This window comes from Aptenodytes patagonicus, chromosome 6 (assembly GCF_965638725.1).
Source record: "Aptenodytes patagonicus chromosome 6, bAptPat1.pri.cur, whole genome shotgun sequence".
Classification (NCBI taxonomy): Eukaryota; Metazoa; Chordata; class Aves; order Sphenisciformes; family Spheniscidae; genus Aptenodytes; species Aptenodytes patagonicus.
The window spans coordinates 55,370,012-55,387,873 of NC_134954.1; the positions used below are offsets into that span (position 1 = coordinate 55,370,012).

General features: G+C 37.7%; 1 protein-coding gene across 6 annotated transcripts in view; it reads left to right on the forward strand.

Moving 5' to 3' along the window:
- The window catches only part of COBLL1 (cordon-bleu WH2 repeat protein like 1), an 86,934-nt gene that overhangs the window by 64,495 nt on the left and 4,577 nt on the right, over window positions 1-17,862 (forward strand). For 4 of the 6 annotated variants that reach the window (XM_076342740.1, XM_076342741.1, XM_076342745.1 and 1 more), the window contains 5 exons: window positions 5,101-5,245; window positions 5,857-5,925; window positions 11,475-11,733; window positions 14,262-14,347; window positions 15,684-17,311. In XM_076342740.1, the coding sequence (XP_076198855.1) occupies window positions 5,101-5,245; window positions 5,857-5,925; window positions 11,475-11,733; window positions 14,262-14,347; window positions 15,684-17,311 (2,187 nt within the window). The remainder of the gene's footprint in view (window positions 1-5,100; window positions 5,246-5,856; window positions 5,926-11,474; window positions 11,734-14,261; window positions 14,348-15,683; window positions 17,312-17,862) is intronic. The other 2 variants (XM_076342742.1, XM_076342746.1) reach the window with 2 other exon arrangements.

Below are 17,862 nucleotides of genomic sequence, written 5' to 3' on the forward strand. Positions count from 1 at the left end.
GGGAGTTTCACTGTTATTGCAGTGTCCCATTAAGCTAATTTACAAAACGCAGGATATCCTTTTTTTTTTTCTTAAGGGTTACTTTTTATCTGCTTTTGCCTTACAAGAAGCATTTCCTTGCAAATCATACTGCTTTGAAGAACGCCGAAGTTCTGAAGCCTGCCCTTCAGTTTATTTGGCAGACTGGATACATACTTTATTTCTTCTATGGGCCAGGATGACCTTCTGCATGCGCCTTATTATGGACAGATCTCTTTTGTAACATCCACAAGGAAGACAAAGTGAAAAGTCAGTTTTGCCTGGATAAACTGTTTGCCTGGTTTTGATAGAAACATGCCAAAGTAGTAACATCAGACAACAGTGAAATGAGCCAACTTTAAGGGAACAGTGTTCTCACTGTTGTCTGTCTTCAAATTGTAGTCCAATTTCTCACAGTATGAAAAAGGGTTTTAATGTTTACCTCCTACAGCTTCTCCACTTCTTTTCCCTTGAAAAAGAAACTGCTTTCTCTTTATATGTGCGGTTACATTCTGGTATGAGGATTGGCATTTTTTCTGCCTCAATTTCAGAGTGATTATAGAATTAGTTTCTGGAGATCTGTTCCTATTTTTAGGGAGGAAATTAGTACAATGGATGTAAGGGTAGCTTTTACAAGTTCTTACATAGCATGATTTGCTCATTCTATATGAGACTTAGAAGATGACTAGTAAGCTTAAATAGTTAATGTTTGTCCAGCAAATTTCTACATTAAATCAGATTGGAAATGAGCATGTTAGTTTCTAATATTGAAATCCCTCACTTGTTTGTCAGTTCTAATTTTGGGCAAGATGGCTCTTGCCAGAAGTATGTTTAGAACTAGCAAGTTTAAATACACTTGCAAGTAGAGAGGACTCTCAAGGGTTTTTGCAAAGTGTTGTTGTATAATGCAGTATGTGTATCTTCACAGTTTTCATAGAAGTGGATGCAATTTTCAAGTAATAACACTTCTTTAAAAGAAAGAAATGCATTTGATTATGTCCAAAATGTCATTGCTGATTTTATTCCTAATGCTTTATTTATAAAAACTAGACTGTGATGTCTTCATTTTCCCATGAACGTTTGTCTCCTTACACTGTTTTCAGTTATTGTAAAGGAGTATACTGAAGCTATGCTTGGGTAGGAACAATTAAGTGGAGATTTTTAGTCAAAACATTTACAGTTTTAAGTGATGGATAGGACTTCTCAACTGTAGAAATATAGCTTGCTTTTATTTACACAACGTTAACTTCTAAAGAAATTGAAATCTCCAGTCTACGCCTTAGAAAAGAAAGGGAAGGAGAAGATGGGAGAATGGGGGAAGGGTGGGAAGCAACTAAACCATAAAGTATTTCTGAGAAGATTTATTAGCCACTGTCACGGAACAGCTTAGTTAAGATTTCTGGGAGGCACGAGTTCCACACTTAAGAAGTTACACCAGAGGCTCAGTTGCCTGAAACTTGACGGTCAGCCCTTTAAAGGAGAAGTTGGGCAATGATGCAGCAAGCCCTATGAACATCAGGGAGGTCTTGAATAGAGCCAGTGTTACCTGAGAGAAGACAACGCTCAGGACTACCTGTTTGCTCTTGCTGAAGTTTGCATGAAGATCGTTTGATATGATTCTGGTATCATTCAGAATTGGTGGTGAAGATTGCATGCATCTACTTTTTGGTATACCAAATGCATAACCTTGTCCCCTTATTGTACTTAGTTCTGTACCGGCCAGTATGTAGATAAATCGTAGGAGAGAATAGTATCGGGTGTTTGGACAGAATAACACCAGCTGAGTTTCTCCAAATATATTCTGTATGTCCTTTCTTTCCAATAGGTCAGAGGTATATTACTTCCTCTGTAGTACTTTGGCTACGTATTTGGGAAGCTTAAGTCACGTAATAGAAATTGAGCGCATTAATCATTGTTAAGAGCAAATATAATTTTTTTCCCCTGTTACTCCTTGAACGTACATTTGCATGCATATTTGTACAAAGGGAAGAAAGAAATACTAGCAATATGACTAGCAATGTGCCTGATATCCTAGTCGCCTGTATATCTTCTGTTAAACCTGGTTATCTATGGAGCAAAAGAGGTAGGTACTGGTGGTATGAAAATGTGTATATAGTGACCCTTGGTGTGAGGTATGCTTTCCAGCACACTGAAGTGCACCACTACCACTACATTCTTTCCCAACTACTTTTTTTTTTGCCTTCCATTCCAGCTGCAAAATTACTGTGGCTTAATTACCTTTCCTTTGCTTTTTGAAATTATAAGAAAGGCCAGGCATCATGTCTGCCACTGCTTACAGAGGCTGGAACTTTGGAAACACTGGCCTCTCTAAGTGTCTGCTTGGGGTGGTGTGGGACTTGGTGCCAAATTTGTCGGTACGCATTTGAGGCTAAAAAGCTTCATATCCACCCTTGCTTGTTCGAGGATGAGGAGGATGTACAGTGTCAAAAGTAGAACTCCTACATATGTTGTGGAAGTTATGACAGAGTTCACTGGTGTTTCTGCACAAGCACAATTAATTACTTTAGTGATTCTAACATGATTTTTAATTTAAGTGTAACTGATAAAGCACTGGTTATCATTGGCAGTTGGTATGACACATGAACACCCAGATGTATATTCTAAAACTTTGTCAGATACATCTTAATAACATTATTTTTTTCCCATCTGTTTAAAGTACTATTTTCACATTACAGCCTTTGTTAGGATTTGAAAGCTCTTAATATTCATATGTTGAATAATTCCTGAGAAAATCTGTTCAACACTTGAACCTTAACTGGAACATTTAGTACTTTCTCAAAATCTCTCTTTGCAAATCGTTTGTTTCTTTGGATGCAAAGGGCAGTAGAAAGGCTTATAAAAATCTTCTAGTAGCATTTGTGCTCTTACGCTGAGAACATTATTTCCCCCCTACACACATACTTTTTCTGTGCAGCAGGAACTCTGGTGACATCTGTTTAGCTGAGCGAGTATGCGCAGAACTCTGTGCCAGCCAAGTCAGCTGAGGGAGCCTGTGCGAAGCAGATGAGGGTGCAGACCTTTGAACAGAGAAACAGTGTCTTTGTGCAGAACGGAGGGGCTGCAGCTACCAAAGAGGAGAAAAATAGAACTGCCCAACAGCAAGGAAGAAAATGATTTAACAATAAAAAAAGCCTCATTTGGGGAAATAATACTATATTTGACATCCCCTCCTGCATAAATTCAGATGCTGAATACTATTCATTCATTTTCTTGTAGAACTGTTTGGGAACTGTGAATAAGAAACTGTAAAAGTGTAAAGTGATTTTTGTCGTGTGACGTTTTAATCTAGAAACTGACTTGTTTAAAAACTACTCAAGCATGCAAGTGTTTTTAATTAGGAGTGGAGTGCTATGTCCGTATCCTCGGCTGTTCTTGAAGCACAAGGTGAAATGTTCTTTTGTTTTTTTTCTCCTTAAAACCCAGAGTCCTGCTTTGCTGTAAAAGGTTTGAGTTGCTTGCTTTGGCATTAAAGTGATAGGTAGAATTGTGTGAACATTTTGGACAGTGTTGCTCCTTACAGTGCAGTAAAGTATCTCAGGGATCTGTCATACCTGACATCGAGGTGGGACAAAACAGGTGACGTAGTATGCCCAGGGTAGCTCAGAGGATGGTTTTCACCGTCCCAGTTCATTCATTCAGGTATTCCATTGAGATCTAACAGGAGCTGCCAAACACTGCTTCACAGACATCTTGTGCCAGTATCTTGTCTCTTGTGAGTAATTTTCTTTACAGTTTTGATTGTGTACAGATGTGTAACATCTGTTACACCCTTACTGTAAGATGTGTATTTGTTTGGTGGTAGCTTTCTAAACGATAAGTATCTTATTCCACGGATATTGATATGGTCAATAATTCTGTTGTCAGTGATGTTTTTGAAAGGGTCATCAGTGAAACAAAAATTTGTAGGTGTATTTATGCTATCTCTGTTCCTCAGTATTCTGCTTTGTGAAGTGGGCTGGTTCATTGAAGCACAGAGAAGTTCTCTGAAGATGACCCCATATCCAGTTGCTGTGTGGATCCTTCCAGCAAGAAATGAATGTCACTGCTGGATTTTATTATATTGTCGAGTAGACAAGTGATAGGGATCAGAATTACTACAGAAATAGGCAGCTGTGTCTAATGCCAAAATACACTCCTTTGTTGCTGAGATCCGGAACGTTACCGTTCTAATAGATGTGGAAATACAAGGTTTCTTCAGCATAAGGCAAACTGCAGTTAAGAGTGGCAGGCAAATTTACAGCCACTGTCTTTTTGAGACACGGAACATATTTCAAAAACGATTTAAAATGCAATTGGACTGCTGTATCGTAAAAACTATGAAGTCTTCAGTAGGTAGCCTTTGTCCATTTTTTAACGGTTCTGATTATTTGTGAATTAAGAAATTTTTTTGTCTTTTCCTACAATAATGAAGACATTATTACAATTTAACATCAGTAGGTATTACAATTATTGCTATTACAACTTACTTACTGAAGTTTAATTGTAATATTATGATTGTAAGACAGTTGTACTTTCCAAGATAAGTTTTGAAAGCTGGCGTTCAAAAAAAATTCTATAAAAGTTCAGGCATTTCAAATAGAGAAGCAAAATCCTAATAATTATGTATACAGCCCAATTAGGACTGCTGTTGAAGGAATGGAGAAGGGAACATTATGTCATGTCATTGCAGCGGGGTGTAGTTGAAGCTTCTTTCCACAATGATTTTTAGCTACTTTTAGGAAAGAATTATTTGGGGTTTATAGAATAGCCTTCAGGCATAAAAGAATTCAAATCCTCTTTTATACTATATATTAACAACTGATTCCCGCCCCCCCCCCCCGGCCCCGCTGTATCTTGTACCTCTGTGAATATATTCAATTATTCTAAAAAAAATCTTTTTTTTTTTTTTTTAAATCTACTCGGAGGAATTAAGGTGAAAAACATAGTATGTTTGGTAATAGGTATATACTCTCTCTTTCCCAAATGTGTATTATAAATACTTTGGAGAATAATTACTACAGCTATTTTGCTGTTTTTCTTTGATTGCTAATAATCTTCTTCCTCCCCTGTCTCCCTTCTTAGGGCCCTCCGGGATTAGTACGGAAAGGTTCTCTGCCGCTCAGTGACACCGCTTCCGTGAACTCCTCTCTACGGAGGATGAAGCGCAAAGCACCCTCACCACCCTCTAGAGCACCAGAAGATCAAAGTGAAAGCAGTAATGAGACTGGTAATCTTTTTATGCTGTTTAATTGGGAGGCGACAGAAAGTATGGCAATTTGGCTAAACATTAAAGAAATACCACCTTATGAGATAAGAACTTCAAGTTAAAATATGAGTGCCAAACATCTTCAGACTGTAAGGAGCGGTAATACTACTTTGAGATTGGCTCATGTAGTGTGAGAAAGTAGGCAGGCTTTAGGGCACGCAGATCAGAAAAAAAGCAGAAAATAACAAATTAATTATAGTTAGGTTAACTATAGCAATTGTTTTTGTGTTAATCAGGTGGACAGCTTTAGGGGAGAAAAGATTAGCTCCTCTGGATCAGAGAAGGTTTAATAGGAAATGGACTGAGAGGAAGAATTTTAGAGAAAGTTTTGTATTGTTCTTTTGTAATTCTTCTGTTTGAACAAAAATTCAGTTCTCTGGTTCAAAAATACCTTAGAGTTGAAATTAAAATATCTGGGAAATGTGACAACGAACACTGGTTGCTTAAGAGAAGGGGCATTTCTTGAAGAACTCACCAGTCTATAAGATCACAATTTAACATTTTATCTAGAACTTTTGTTGGTGCAGAAATTGAGAGGCAATAAAAAAAGCTTGTCACTTGACCTTTTGCAGTAACAGAGTCAATGGAATCAGCCCCTACTAAAGTGGAAGAGAGAGCCACCGAAATGCGGTCTGAAACAGGTTGGTTCTTTTTCCAAATGCCTTGATAAAATTTACTTCATAGCAAGCTATGATAATTCATAGTAATAAATTACTGTACTACAGATGTGTCCTAAGCATAGAACTAATTTTAACGCTTCAGATCAATTAACTTTTCCTTTGCAATACAAATATGGCTTTCTAAAATACAGATGTTTTACTGTCTACAGAAACACATACAATATATTTTGTATTGGTCTCTGTGCTTTACATTTAATAACCTAAACATTATCCCTGTTTTCCCTCCTCCCCCACAAGTTGTAGACAAGAACAAGCCAGAACTCTTGTGATTCTTGTATACCTCATAACAAACCTATCCAAAGCTAAAGCCCAGTCTTGTTTTCAGAACCCCTCCTTGTGCTGCCCTTGACCTGCATAACCTAGGGGTAGGAGCAAATCTGTGACTGCCTTTTGGTTTGCATCTGAACAGCCTTTGAAAACATAAGTTGTAAATACAAACTGTAAAAATGGTTGTTTATACATTAAATTAAATCATTTGTTGGGTGCTATGGAAAAAATGTGATATATAAAAGTATAGCTGTTTAAAATACAATTCTTTAGCTGCTGAACATAATACTTCTAATTTATGCAGTTTGTACTGTTAAGTACTGTTGTTTGTAAGCATCAGACTGTAGGGTTCAGATACAAGATAGGGCATCTAGGAGTCTTCTAAAATTTTAAAAGCTTTTAGAATAATCAGTGCCAGTGCAGTCTGGAAAAGTCACTCTTCATTGTATTTCACTAAGAATGAAATATATAAACACTAAGCATGTGGCGTGCCACTGGCATTATATGAGGCTAAACACTCAGTTTCTGTGCTAGTTGACAGGAACTCTTAAGTAATTTTCCAGCTATTTTATTTGGGATGCAAATCAAATTGGTTGGAGTGGTAAAACGCAAATGTACTGCAACAAGAGTTGAAAAAGTCACCTGCCATCCTAGGTCTCTGGTAAAGGGGGAAAAAAAAAAGATCAGTAATGAGTAAATTTGGGCTTGGTTTCTGTTTAGGGCAATTTATGTAAATTGTCAGAAAAGACCTTTAATAGAAATAATATGTAACTTAATGAATGGGAAGTATGAAGCTATACTGTGTAGTCTGAGGTTGAAGATGTGACGAAGCTGTAACCTTTCCTTTTCCTAGTTGTTGTAGCAGATGAAGGAGGGTAGTCACTTCTAAGTGAGTGGCTCTTAATGAAGTTTATTAGTACTTAATTTTCTGTGTTGAAAACTGTGTTTATCTACATGTGATGGGTCTAAGATGATGAGCAAAGTTATCATACTATGATTTAAAATCAAGTTTTTTTGGTTTTCCTGAGCTTCTTTCTATCTTAAGACTGTAGGTCCATGCTAGAATTTCTGCATTTCCCATCACTGTAATGTCCGAGTGCTGCATAGATAAAAAGTCCTGAACTTCATAGAAATGGCTTGTTTGCTTTTCCATAGATTTAGGAACCTCTGCTTGAGGCATTTGAGTTTTGTAATGAAATACTTTAATTTAAGCTGTAATGGAAAGAAATAGAAAAATGGAATCATCTTCACTGGGCTTAGAACAGTCTGTGTTGAGCCCTAGGATTTACTTCTGCAGTTAGTGACAGTCTTCATTCTCTAGTTCTGCTGCTGATGTCTTCAGGCAATGTCCTTTGCTGAAGACTTAATGCAATGCATTTTTTTTTTAAATGTAGAGACAAGTCACATAGCAGAGCTTCATTGCCTTTTTTTTCTTTTTCTCATGGGATACTGCTGCTCTCTGGTGGCATCTCTGAAACTGTCCTGAGGCCTATTTATAAAGGGTCCTTTTAGCAAAGCCCATCATGCTGTGAGAATCAATATTCACCTGCAGCAAAATAATTGCAGTACACTCATCCTATTCCTAGTCTGAAAATTATGTAGATTTGGGTATTGTTTTAAATAGATAAAGTAGTTCAATATGTCTTTAATTGGTAAGTTGGACATAATTTTAACTTTACATAAACTCAGTAGTTCCTTCCATTTGGATTAATACTGCTTTGATTGTCAGGCTTCTGGAAGCATTGCGAGTTTTTGTTCAGCTGTGACTGGCATTCCCAAAGGAGTTCTGTTATGGATTTGCTACTTTAGCAAATACAGTGTTACTTTCTGCCCTATAATGAACCATTTCAAATGTTCAATAAATGTTATTTGGTGTCTAAGTAGTGCATAGCTAATAGACACGTGTACGTCAAGTGGAACTGTGCTATATCATTTGGAATAGGCAACATCTCTGTTGTGAAATGACAGTTTTCCCATGGTGTAAAAACAGACTGTACCTTGACAAAAGTAGTTTGAAGGCATACATCTACTAGAACAAATATTTAGAGAGAATTAATTTGAACATTTGGGATCACAAACAACAATTTTTTTTCTCAATTATGATTTTTGTTCCTTCCCAAAGCTTAATTAATGCTCAGTCTTTTTTTCTGAGGAAGAGGGTGAAATGGTGTTTTATAAAAAATAATTAAAAAATTACAGATTTTAAAATAATTTCTCATCAAACAAATCCCTTGATATAATCTTCTTGGTTACAGTATCACTTAAGAACCTTTTTAAGTACTATAGAGTCAAGAGCAAAAACACTGGCAGATTTGCATGATGCAGTCAGGCTTTCCGGCTTTGGTGCTTACAAGCATAATGGCTCACAGAGCAGTGTCAGACGCCTATTCTCTGTTGTGCAAAGAGTATTCTTACTGACTCAAAGGAGACTTGCAGTTGGTATGTCAGTCATCTTATCAGGTATGTCTTCACAACGTCATCCTGTACACTTTAACAATGTTCTTTTAGGACGAATTTAAACTCAATGGCTAATGTTCACAGACGAGAAATTATACACAGACAGAAGTGAAATTTATATTATATATGTACTTACATATAGAGTATATAAGCAATAAGGCAACAGTATTTAGCCGGTATTGCCATAAGTACTTCCTAGCGATATGTTGCATATAAAAACTACACTGAGGGTTTGGAAACAAGTCACAAAATCTGAGCTGTTCCTCTGGGGAGTTAACTGCATGATGTAAGTGAAGGATGGCTGTTAAGTGTTGTTTATGTATTAAGCACATTCGGACTTTATTCTGCTGCAGCAGTGGTGGCCCGGGTCTGGAGTGAGATCCAGTAACAGATCAAAAAGCACAAGTTGAAATTAACTCCAAGCAAGGCTGATATGCTGACAAATGAAGTAGAGCACTTTGGAAAAAGCGCGAGGGTTGTTTTTGTTTGGTATTACACATTTGTAGGTCAGGTTAGTCCACTCCCAGACTTGGAAGTGTTCCTAGCACAGCAAAGGACAGAATTTCACATAGCAGGAATGACAGCAATGTCTCCTACCAACCCAAGCTAAGTTTCCATCCCATCAGTATAGATACAACTCAGCCTTTGTTATACTTCTCTCCAGAGGAAAAGCAACAGAGATGACAGCAGTGGCTGGGCATGAAGCCATAGCAACTCCAGAATGCTTCCATTTGTCTTGTCAGAAGTCCTGGCTGTGCTTTGTTGTATAATTCAGGTTTCCACAGAGTATTTAGACTGAAGGTCTTTAGCCTTTGTTCCTGTGGCTGTTGATGGCTCAGGCCCATGGCATAATAGTTCTCATCGGTGAAGGAGACAGTGTTCCTGAGAGCTGGTTATGGGCTGTGGAATAGTCTCAGCAGGCTTGATGTTTGCCCACATTCTGTTACGCTTTGTTTGTGCCTTGTGACGTATATTTATCTTTGCATGCATAAAATGGTACTGCTATCACTAAAATCATCTCCCAAAATATTAGGCTGCTGGCATGACTTTTCTCTAGATGGAGATGAAAGGGTTTGGGGGGGAGGGGGAGAAAGGAAGAGGAGTCCCTTACTAATAGTAAATCCTTAAGGAGTCCCTTTAATACCAGTGTGGCATATTGGTATGTACCTATGCTTAAATCACATGGAAGGAGCCCACCTGCACCACTTTGCAGTCTTGCCCCTCTTTCCCTGGGGATCTAAATCACCTCTGCATTCAGCGCTATGACACGTTGATCACATTGCTTAACGTGTAACTACAAAGCATTATTACAAGAGTGCAATATAAAAAACTAGAATTAAATAGTAAAATGTTTGGCTTCTGTAGTTGCTCTGTAACTGTGAATGAGTAACTTTGGTATTACTGAACCCTTAACTAATGACCCTATTGGAAAGATCGAAGTTTCTGTTCTGTACTGAGATTTTCTCCAATATATACAGTCCTCCGTTATGTTTCTGTAACAGTGTACTTCTAGAGAAATACTGGAAGCATTGTAGGATACCAGCCTGTACAAAAAAAAGTCAATCTAAGTTTTTTCGTACTCTGGGATCTGCTACTTTCCAGCATTGCTTGCTTAAAGCCAGTATTTTGTTTTCATTGTTAGCCTTGGTTTACACTTGGAAATTTACTGGTACAGCTTAGAAAAGTCTGAAACCTAATTGCCCAAGTGCAAGGCCTGTACCTAACAGGTATTGGTGCATGCAGAACTGACAGGAATACCCTGGTCAGGTCAGGCAGAGCGCACTGCTTGTATGGCTCAGTTGTTGCCAGTAGCCTTCCATGGCACCATATTGCACTATATAGATGGGATTACTATTTTCTTTGTGTTATAGAATGCAAGTTACAAAGCCAAGAGATTAATTGTGTGGTCTACTTACTAATACTTGAAAAATGTGAATCATCATTTTGTTGTAGGAAGATTCCTGGCAGTGAAGTGAAGCTAGAGATTGTTAGTCCCTCCGGAAATCAAAATAGGCGGATTTATTAGCTTAACTTTACGTACACTGACTTATGTGTGTTCTAATCCAGTAACTAAACCTTTTAATTTAACTATGCTGTAGCTGAAAACTTAGAAAAGTGTTAATCCATAAAAAATAATTATGTACTTTAATTTTGTGCACTTCTACTGTAACACAGGGCACTGCACAAGACACTTCTAACTATGTTTTAATATACTTAAGGTAATTATGGGAAATTTTTGATAGTGGTGAGCAAACTTGTTCAAACCATGGGCAAAACTGAGATTTGGCTTGCTCTTTTGTTCTCTAACATACCTACTCTGATATAAAGGAACCGTGTATTTTAAACCTCATTGGAGAGTTAATAGACGTATTAAGAAATCTGGGTAAAATAAACTGTCTACCTCCATGAAATTTGGGATTATGATATTGTTAAATACATTTTGATCTATCCTAATCCAGCACTTGGCTTAAACAAGGAAAATGTTATACAGTAGTTACAGATGCAGAAACAGATGGACAGTAGCATGGCGATGAGCATATTCTCACGTGTAAAAAGACAGAATTGGAAAGAACCAGAAAATACTGTGAAGTTAAAACTCTGAGTTGTCTTTTTTTTTTTTTGACCTGAATTATGAAGAGAAGTTTCAGTTTTCCTTCTTCAAACTACTTATGCTGACTTCCCTAGTCCCTTTGTATTACACCCTGCATTGAGAGTTGTGGGTTGTTTCGGGTTTCTTTTTTGGTGGGGTGGTTTTTTTTTTTCCTTCTTTCTTTCTGTGAGTGTAGGTGTAAGGAGCTCAGAATACAACCTGGAGGAAATTGATGAAAAGGAAGAGATGAGTGTGCAACAGAGAGAGGACAGTGAAAGTACAAATACCTCTCTCGGGATAGGAGAGATTACTGCAGCCTTCAGCTCTGCTGAGGTACCACTGGAAACTGAAAAAAATGATCCTGCTTCATCAGCTCCAGCTCCTGGCAGTGTTTCTGTAGACAACTCACAAAGCTTCAAGGAAGAAAAACAAGAAAATATGAGCACAGATGGCAAGTAAGTACATTTTGTGACAAAGAAAGGAGCATTGGGGAGGGAATGGGGGAGGCAAATAAAATGTAGAGTGCTGTTTCATTGTGGAGCACAGAATAGAGAATTGTGAGAGAGGAATGAGCTTAATATGCTTAGCTTTCACTGTAGCACTCTTCTGTGCACAGTAATTCATGAAGCTTTTCAACAAAAATGACAAAGAAGTGTTCTGCAGGCTATTCTGTTTAAGCCTCCCTTTCCTTACTACTTGAACGGTCAGACCCCAGAAAAGCTGAGCCTGGCTCTAAAATACCCAGCATATTTACTAGAGCAGCATGCTGCGAAAAAATTTGGATTGATTAGTTAAATGAGAATTTACAAATTCATTCTTACAGTTGGGAAAAAACAGGTAGATCGGCCATTTCTGTTCTTCTGGGCACAGTTATCCATTGCTTGCATATTTGTTTTGCTTTTAATTTTTCCTTTGTCTTTTCCTTATGTTACCCATATAAGCCATGTTGTCTTGACCTGTCTCGACCCGTCTGCTCTCAGGAAAACAAGTTAATTCTGCCTTTTTAAAGAATAAACACATTAGTTTCCTTAACCGCTCTTTTTCCCTTCTGGTGATGCTGCCCTTCAGCATGTTTGTTAAACCACCTGACTCAGCAGGTTTCCAACATGAGTTAGTGCCTGCTTGAAATAAATGTTGATTGTCTAGAGAAGTCCCATTGTGTTAATGTAATTCACTATTTCTCTGTTCCCTGGGGCAACTAAACTGGCTACTGTTCCCAATTTAAATTGAAAGAACTATTTCAATTATTGTACTGAAGCCAAAATGTGTGAATGCTCTAGTAGCCAAGAACTTTCAAGGTAGTATGGAGAGCTTTGACTTTTATTTCAAGGGTCTTTTTTGTCGGTCCAAGGCCAAATGGGGCTTTGCAAAAATCTTTGGTGCTCTGTCCTGTCAAATATTGTGTCTGCTCTATGGGGATCTACGAGGAGGAGGATCAATCAAATGTTATTTTTAAGTTGTCTTGAACTTGCAAATTATCAGACCTGTGTTTTTGGGCCAGTTTGCCCAGTTGTCCAGGGGATGTTTCTTTTTCCCCCCACTAACTTGTAATAGCCTTTCATGGCCTATAATCCTGGTGAGTATCATCTAGCATGCACTACGCCTTAACTTCAGAGTTTGGCAATCCTTTCTTTCTTGAAATGTCACAGGCATTCCAGAATGAGGACTACGGTTTCTCTGACATTGTATTTCTGGAAACCTTTTGATAATTCAGGTCTTTTATATAAGATCTAGTTACTTTGAAGAAGTGCTTTTTAATCAAACTAGGGATATGTGTAATATTCCAGTCAAAACCACTGATTTCTCTAATGATACTTTGTGGTGTTCTGTGGCTTTTGGAGTTTGTTGTTAAACAGTTCAGCCTGTTGTGAATACTTGTAGTTCAGTCCCTCAGCTGTGTTCAAGGGAATGGAGATAAGCAAGAGTTCGGAGTGCAGGACTGAGCTTTAACTTTCTTCCAACAATAATTTTGAGAGCGTATGCTCCTGTTTAGTGGTTTATTGGACACTGACAGTATATTTTGGACTGTACAAGCAACATAAGGATGGATGGTTATTGAGGAATTTATCATTTCAAATGATTCAAAGCAGATCTTTCAGCTCAAGGCACTGGTTCCTGACAACTAATACATTTGATGTGGCAAATGAATTGGAATCCTTATAATGCCAGTATTTGTAACTACAGAAAAGTATCTTAAAGAGAGATGTAAGTTTGAAGTTCTAATAATTTTTTTAAAGAGAAACTGTAAGCATTTTTGCCTTTTTCATTTACCTTTTTAACCCAAGGACTTAGTATTTCCCCCAAAAAAGATGAGGGGTTTATTCAGCATTTGTGCAGTTCTCTTTTCCCCCATGATCTGAGGACAGAAATTGTATGCATTTGCAAAATGTTTAGTATGCAAGTAACATGTCTGATGCATGTTTCTTTGTTGTTCTCAAGGTATTTCTTGAAAGGGACAGAACATTTGTCATTACTATTTTGAAAAGTCTGTACTGCACGGTTCATATGTTCATATGCAGTCAGCGTCTCATGCAGCTTCCTGTATATAGTGTTGGGGACAAAATCAAGGACACGTTTTAAATATTGGGGGTATCAGAACACTTCACACGAAGAACACTGTTATATGAATGATAAACCATCACCGTTATGGCTTCGCTGAAACTAAGTTGTTACTGGAAAGGGGCTTGTTCAATCTGCACGAGTAAACAAAAGGAGGGGGAGAAGGGAAAGGAAAACTGATCATCTGCTTACACAGAAGAGAGTGAAGCTGCATGTCATTTTGGTAAAATATCATAGCAGCATTTCCTCTTGTTTTAAAAAAAAAAGTAAAAGAATCTATTCTGTTGAGTACTCCAATGTTTGGCAGAGTGATTCTATTTTGTCCATCTGTGTTTGGAGAATATTGCCAGTTCTCTTGCATCGTTTCTTGTGTTTACTGAAATGAATGATACCAGCATATTTAATGTACTGTTGTGCTTTGCAGAGGACTACAGACTAAGATAAGCAGTGAGCAAGCTGCATTTGAAAAAGACAGGAAGCTTAGAGTTTTGGATCAAAATAAAAACGATGGTGAGTAGTTCCCACTCATTTTTAATACTTCAAAACAAGGTTGAAGAGAACTTTTCGATTCCTTTGAAAAAAATGACAATACAGTCAACTCTTGAATTGCTATCATCAGATTTTCTTTGTACTTTCTCTAGCTCTGCTGTATCCTTTTTGAGATGGGGTGACAAGAATTGACTGCAGTTTTGCTTTTTTTGGTTTTTATTTTTAATATTTTTTTATTACTTCTTGTAGCTGTAGTCAAAGCTGCATCATGCTGTTGTAGGGCAGTATGGGTGGAGCAGTGCTGAGGAGGGGGAAGGCTCGACGCAGAGGTTATCCTGCCACGTGGTGTGACATGGGCACTGCACTGGGGAAGGAGAGGCCATTCGTTGTTCTTTGCTTACGAAATTAGCATGAGTTTTCTGCATGAAAATGCAAATATTTTTAAATACAAATAGAACAAAGTAACAAGCTGATTTGAAAAGAAATGACGACATCCTGTGTATCTAATGGACCATAAATTTTTCCATGGATTTAGTGACCTGACTGATTTATTTTGCTCTTTTGTGACACTGATTTTCAGATTTATATATCAGGCCTTCCATAGTCTTTTATATTCAGTGCACCTCTGTTTATAAATCATAACAACATACTGCACGAGTCCTGTTTATATGTGACATAAGTTTTAACTGCCATTTTATAACATACTTGAAATGAGACTTCTTTTTTTTTAATTTTTTCCCAATATTGTATTTAAAACAATTTGACCCAAACATTCCTGTGTTTTGGAGAGGACTACATGTGTTTAGTCTGGGGGTAGAAAATTGAATTATCAGCCCTGCTAAACAGTTGGAAAAACAGAGTTGGAAAATTGCTTTTGTCCATATGTTTTCCAATTGTTCCCTTGTACAAATACATAAGGTGTAGTTGACAAATAACACTTGTAATGTTAAAACTAAAGAAGAGAAGCCACAAAGGTGTGGAACTAAATAAAAATTGCATATAACTTAATATTGAATAGTCCTTGAGCTCTTGAGTCACTGATGCCTATATAATGAACTGAAATTCTTTAGCACTTTTTAAATTATTCTAGAATAGATTTTTCTATTAAGTTGATGCATGGCACCAGTAGCCTGTTAATTAAGGAAGAATACCTGGGTTAGAATACTATTATTTGGCAATATTAGTCAAAGATAAGTATATCTTTAAATAGCTTTTAAAAGTAAGACTTAAGGAAAATTTTAATATCGGTGAGGAGCCAGTCGTTGTAGTTAAATACGTTGGATGCAGGGCTTCGTGATGCAAGGGGGAAGGTTGAATCTTTTTGGCATTTGTATTAATTTTGGAATCTCTCTTTAAGTTAAAGATCACAGCGATACAAAACTCCTTCCAAAAACAGAAGAAGGGAAAGAACTTCAGACAGCCGAAATTAGAACAGTAGATTTTAGAGAAAATAACAAGCTTGAAGTTGACAGACTATCAAACTGCCAGGCATGTAAAAATGACATCTCTGTAAGTCACAGGAATTATCCTCAACTGATTGTAGAAAAGCAAGATCAGAAAACAAATCAAACCAGCTTGGACACAGTAAAAACTCAGGATGTTGCAATCCAGACAGGTCCATCGGATACCAATTTGGGAAGGACTACACCGAAAGAAATTATTATGCCTCAGGGTTGTGAATCATCCACATTCAGAGGACTGGTCCCTCAACGCAATACAGATACAAACAACCCCCTTCTTCAGGTGATGCATGGAATACAAGGGGATGAAGATACTTCAACAGAACAAAATCTTGAGAGACAAGAAGTTACCCATGAAAAAGTAATTCCCATAAAAGATCAGAGTCATGTTTGTATAAATGGCAGTAATTTTGCTTCACCAGAAATAACTGCAAAAACTCCAGATGGCTCTCCTGTAAAAGGTTACCCTCTTTATAGACAGGACACCAAACCTAAACCCAAGCCCGCTAACGAAATTACAAGAGATTACATACCAAAAATCGGAATGACTACTTATAAAATAGTGCCTCCAAAATCCTTAGAAATAATGAAGAGCTGGGAATCAGAAATGCTATCAGATTATAAGGATCAAGAGGTATCTACTTTGGAAAACTCTCTGAAGCACGAAGACCCCAAAGAATTCATAGTGCAAGCTGAAATTCCTCATCTTCCAAAAAGTGTGGGTCATTTACAGGTTGGTTCACAGAATGAACCTGCAGCAGCAAACGATCTACTGCACAGAGTGAACAGCATTTCTGAACATGTTGTGATGTCTGGAGCTGAGATTACTACTGACAGCAATCGGACAGAAACAGTGTCTTCCAAACAGCGTGTCCCACTGATGCTAAGCTTGGATAATACAAATGCTTCTGAGACTCAGGACAAGTCAAATGCATTAAGTCCTACAACAAAGCCTAGTTCTTTTTTTCTGCAGATGCAACGAAGAGCTTCAGGTCATTATGTGACATCTGCAATTGCCAGAAGTACAGTTTGTGCTCCTAATTCTATTCAAAATGAAGCTAAAAATACAGAGATGGAAAAAAAAATCTCGTCACCTGATCCCACTTCTTGGTCTTTACCTAAAACAAGTACTTCCTCTCCTCCAGCAGATGAAGAAAAGGTTGATGATGGAAAAAAAATTGAATCCTCCACTTCTCCTGTTAAAAGCAATAAACCTTCAAGTTTTCCCTCCTGTCCACCAGCACCATTGAACCTAAGAACTCTAAGAACTTTTGCAGTTCCAAAGCCGTATTCCAGTTCGAGACCATCCCCTTTTGCTCTTGCCGTCTCATCCGCAGTGAAAAGGTCACAGTCGTTCAATAAGACACATACAATCACTAGCCAGGCACCGAGAGAGGAATTTCCTGTTGAACTCTCCTCTGCTGCTTCGGCAGCTGAATTCTCCTCAGCTACCTCTGTGCCTCAAGTGAAAAACCCTTCCTTACAGACTATAACAGGGGGGTCACCAAATAGTCTAATGGATAAGGTAAACTTTATTTCTAATATTGGTTGACTGTTGATCCACTGTCATCTAGTGTGGCTTGTCTAGAGGCTAGTCTCTGAACTGCTCCCTGATCAGAAAGCGCTGTATTCATATGGTGTAAACACCTTGTGGTGTCTAGCAGTAGCACAGCGTCATAATGAAATACAGGAAAACGGGGAATGTTAAAGTGAAAACTACCTCATTCAGATTATTGGAAATAATTATTTCTTGCCATAATTAGCAAACCCTACTTCGAAGAACAGTAAATTAAATAGAATCACTTATACTGTGTATACCTATTTTTATGTTGGGAGTGCTTATGATTTGTTCTCTATGGTTCTCTGTGTTGATTTCTTAAATTTAATTCTGAGTAGCGTGATCAGTTTGGCTTCAAGTGATGATGGCACAAACACACTTGAACAGGGGTATAAAATTTTGCTGGCATAATTATCTGAGGGAGAAACTATGTGCTATACTGGAAATGTGGCTGATCTCTGAAATCTTGAATGAAGCAAACACTAGAACAGCGGCAGTTTGATATGCAACTTCGTGCC